The sequence below is a fragment of the Protopterus annectens genome, chromosome 6.part1 (genome assembly GCF_019279795.1).
Source record: "Protopterus annectens isolate FY-2018-M chromosome 6.part1, PAN1.0, whole genome shotgun sequence".
Taxonomy (NCBI): Eukaryota; Metazoa; Chordata; order Ceratodontiformes; family Protopteridae; genus Protopterus; species Protopterus annectens.
This window is the reverse complement of record NC_056738.1, coordinates 519,522,451-519,526,834: the sequence shown is the minus strand read 5'-3', so window position 1 is coordinate 519,526,834 and position 4,384 is coordinate 519,522,451. Positions and strand designations below refer to the sequence as shown.

The 4,384-nt window shown below is 38.5% G+C and overlaps 1 protein-coding gene across 1 annotated transcript in view; it reads right to left on the bottom strand.

The window, feature by feature from the left end:
* The window catches only part of NBEAL1 (neurobeachin like 1), a 2,263,075-nt gene that overhangs the window by 1,322,432 nt on the left and 936,259 nt on the right, over positions 1-4,384 (bottom strand). The window contains exon 26 of the mRNA XM_044075407.1: positions 57-369. Within this exon, the coding sequence (XP_043931342.1) occupies positions 57-369 (313 nt within the window). The remainder of the gene's footprint in view (positions 1-56; positions 370-4,384) is intronic.

Genomic DNA, 4,384 nt, shown 5'->3' with positions numbered 1-4,384 from the left:
AACAATAGCAGTGTCTTGAATTTAAAGTGACTGGCTCCCAGATGGACATGTATTACCTCCTGGACTACCTGAATATCATGAGGTGGTAAGAAGGCATCTTGGAGGTTCACCAAGTCCAATTGTCCTATCTCAACAAAGACAATATGAATTCCACTGTGATCATCCAAAATGATGTCTGTTTGACAACGGTGCTCAGTTGATCGAGGTCTAAGACTGGCCTGAGATCTTCCTAGTCCTTTAGAACTAAAAATAATCTTGAGTGGACTACGAATATTATCTGGTCCAACAGGCCCTCCTGAATGACTTGCATATTTAGCAGCTTTGAAATATCTAGGGCCATTGGCTTTCACTGTACAATGGACTTTAAAGCTTAAGTTTGAAACTGATAGGAGATAAAATAACTTCTGGCAAATATTTTCAGCACTCATGAGTCTTGAGGGATGGCTTGCCTAGTAATGCACGTACAGAGACTAGTGTCCTTCGACTGCCTCCATAGTGGGACAGTCAGGCTAATATTCAGGAACATTGGAAGGGCTTGTTAGTGAATGGGCCTTCAAACCTTCAGTTTTGCAGGCCACTTCTGCACTAGGGTAACATCACTTTTTCTGCCATGGTAGCAGGGAAAAGGCCCTTTAAGATGAGTCTGAACCACCAATCCAAAAGGGTCCAAAGCCCAAAGGAAGAGCACAGTTCACAAGCCTCTTCCAAGTGAGCTGCCTCCAAAGAACAGACACACTCTGACATGTGGGTCCTGGGGTGGGATTTTGTGCCTGCATGCCAAGCACTTCTTAAATCTGATGGCATTTTCAGACATTCTGATGGAAGAATACTACACTACACCAGTAAGAACATTCCTCGAGTTCTAAACTTCTAACCTTTAGCTTAAAGCATGGGGACACAATCACTATACCAAACACAAAAAAGTGTTAACCCACAAACACACACACAAAAAAAAAAAACAGTAAGACACCCAGCACAAAAGTATAGCAAGAGCCATCAGAAAGTACATAATATTAACTTGAACTTTTTTTTAATGTCAGAAATAAAACTGAAAGGGAAAGAGAATGGCAAGAAACTGCCAACTACAAGGAGAAACTACACAGGAATCGCAGAAACATTTACAAAAAAGTAGCAACCTGATCAGTGAGAACAGAAAATGTAAGCACTTACCTTAATGGACAATACTATGACAAATGCTGAGACTGGAGACCACATATGTCTGACAATACAGCAAACAAGATTTGTTCTTGCCTAAAGTGACAGACTCAGATTCATATGAATCCAATATACCTAACTGTTGCGGTGAACAGAAAAGGCAGTGAACATACATCTTTCCTTATAGTTTTAGAAATTTAAGTTTTCATGTTACAGCAGGTATAACTTTTAAATTATAACTTTTCCCTTTAATAGTGGAGCTTAGAACCATTCTACCTTGAACATCACTTTCATGTTAGATTTCAGCACTCATACCATTGCTCAATAGAACTGCAACTTGGATATTGCTTTGGGTTGTTAGAAATTAGCATGTTTCTCATTACATGGCAGAGTCAAGCCTCCTACACTGTTATATCTGCCATGCAGAATTTTAATCTTAATGTCTGGTATAGTCTACAGCTCATACAGTAATCCTCAATTGTCCCAATAACTGCACATTTTTTTTTCCTTCTCACTGGTCAGTAAGGGGTTACAGTCTGCTCTTACCCCTTCTATGGCCAGCATGCAGTGTTACAAGTGCCTCACGCTTACTATTAACCCATCAGTGTTATCCATCAATGCCCCTTGGTAAGATATGAAAGTATTTACTTAAACTGAATGGTCATCTCTAACCACAGTCCACATTCAGTAAGCAGCATATTCACACTGCACAGCACATCACCTCCTCTTCTTATTCTATGGCGGTTAAGATATATCGCCAAAGCTCTTAGACAAAACAAAGACAACTCTGCATCTAGGTCATTCTACAACATACCCACACCACACACTTGTGCATTCAGTTAACATGAGTTTCCAATTTCATGAGTCACTACAGTTAAGAAACCAACTTTACAAGGTCCACAGTCTGCACCAACTGACAGCAATTTACTAGCGACTAGACACAAACTTCAACCTCACAGGGCTGGACAAGAATAAGGTGATGGTAAGATGTCTTTCCAAAGCTAGGATCCATAATATAGTGAGGGCCCCTTTGGCTCTTTCACCTCAGTAAATACAAGTACATTCTGGTAGCAGCTCATGTGGGGTGAAATGATCTTCAGCACTACACCCAGAGAGAGAGACAGACAGACATGCACAGAAGGATATGACAGAGCTTGCTATGCATGTTTCCAAGGTCAGGAAATCACTGGTTTGAAGCAGTATTAAGCCATCATCAAAATTAGTGCTGCAAGCTTGCAACTCAAGGATACAACTGGCTGAGTAGCTGGTGTAATTTTAGGAGGATCCAGCTTGTGTCAGTATGGGAGGAAATAATCAACAGGTCTTCCTACTGTGCCAGCAATAGCTTGTACCTCACAGTTTGGTTTTCATATACTAACTAAAGTTTTTGCTTGTGCCCATACTGCCTTTTTTGCCAGTCTCTCTCAGAAATTTCAACATATATATTACAGTAATAACCAATGAAGTGGGTGTGGTATATTAAAGATTTAACCACAATTGGTGTGATTTACTCATGAGGACGAAGCCAGTGAGATTAAACAAAAGCCAACAGTTGGTAAATCTTCAACATAACACACCACAGAGTCAGTCATTGTTATTATGCAATGACATTACTTAAAAAAAAATTACTTACTTTTCTTAAATGTCTTTGTATGACTGCTCTGTGGTGTTCTTCCACTTTCCTCAGATATCCCGCTGCTTTTTTCTGATGTATTGTGAAGGTGTACAAGACTTTTGTTCCCACGCTTACACAGTACATCAGTGCTGTGTACAACAAGCAACAGAGAAAGGAAGATTTCTGTAACCTTTTTTTTTGTTTTGTTTTTAATTTAAAAAAGAAAAAAAAAAACATTCCGGGAGACTCTGAAGGTATGAGAGAGACAGGACACAAAAAATAAAAGGATAATCAAGTACGTTTCTCTAGTTTTGCATAACATACCAGATTATCCTTTTTTTTTTGTCTACCCCATCTCTCTCACTGGTTTCAAGTCTCTGGTTTAGGTTCATAGATTAGTACTAAGCTAACTGCCCTTGCGAGCCATTTTAAGCCTAGCCAATTATCCCTTGTGAGACTCAAACCCTGCACCTTGTGCTTACAAGGCAAACACCTTAAACTTTAGGCCACCCTCCCAACCCAAGTTTATTATTTTTTTTTTTTTTAAGTGAAAGAAAATTGAAATTTTTATGGCATATATTAATGGAAGAAAGTCTTGTGACCGGACCTTTATCCACTGGTATATGCTCAGATTTACAACGGGCACACTGGTTGGGCTGACCAATCAGCATGCTACTTTTTGAATGTTAATGGCCAGTATAATCTAATTTGGATTACATTGAGGTGATCAATACCTAAAATTATGGCCTTCCTAACTATCAAGAACATCTACTTCTAGGTAACTACAAACACTTGGTTCTACTCTTGTGAGTGTATTCAACACCAGAGTTCAGTGGTTATCATGCCTTCAGACTCAATGGCAACTGTGGGGGAGTATCTGTATTCATCAGGCAACTCCATTAAATTGTGTCAAATCCAGCATGATCCCAATATAAAACTTCTTCAGGCCCAGGTTAGATTGAATAAATCAAAACTACCATATCACTGCTAACTACTGATCACATCTCTTGATGTCCACAATAAAGACCCAAATGCTTAAAAAAATCGCTATCTAGCCCAGTGTTGTTCTCCAAAGTGACTATATATCAACTGGCAAATATAAATACAAAAATAAAAAATGCCCACTGCTTCTTAGGTTTCTTTAACACTAACTTAACTAAACAAATTGTCAATTTTCCACTAAAGGCCCTCAATATCCTCACTACTGCACTCATGAACATGACTCCTCCTTGCATCTCCACCCCAGTATCCCTTCCCCCAGATAAATATGAAAACAAATCCATTACATTATCCTTTAAAAATCAGTGGAACCCCACCCCTACTGTAAATTGAAAGTAATTTCTCATAAGCAAATCTGTTAACATGCATAGAGGACCTAAATAAATTTTAAGGAACTCCTCCTTCTGACCCTCATTGCAAAGCTGCTTTTCCTACACCTCTAATTTCTATTTACATCTAAACCACTGCACTAAGAAATCCATTCCTATCCTCTCTAAAATAGGCAGGAAATTTAGGAACAAAATCTTACGTCAGAATACTTGCTTTTTACATATATTATATACCTATTTTCTTTCTTTATAATAACTTATCATTCACTCCAAAATTACATAAATT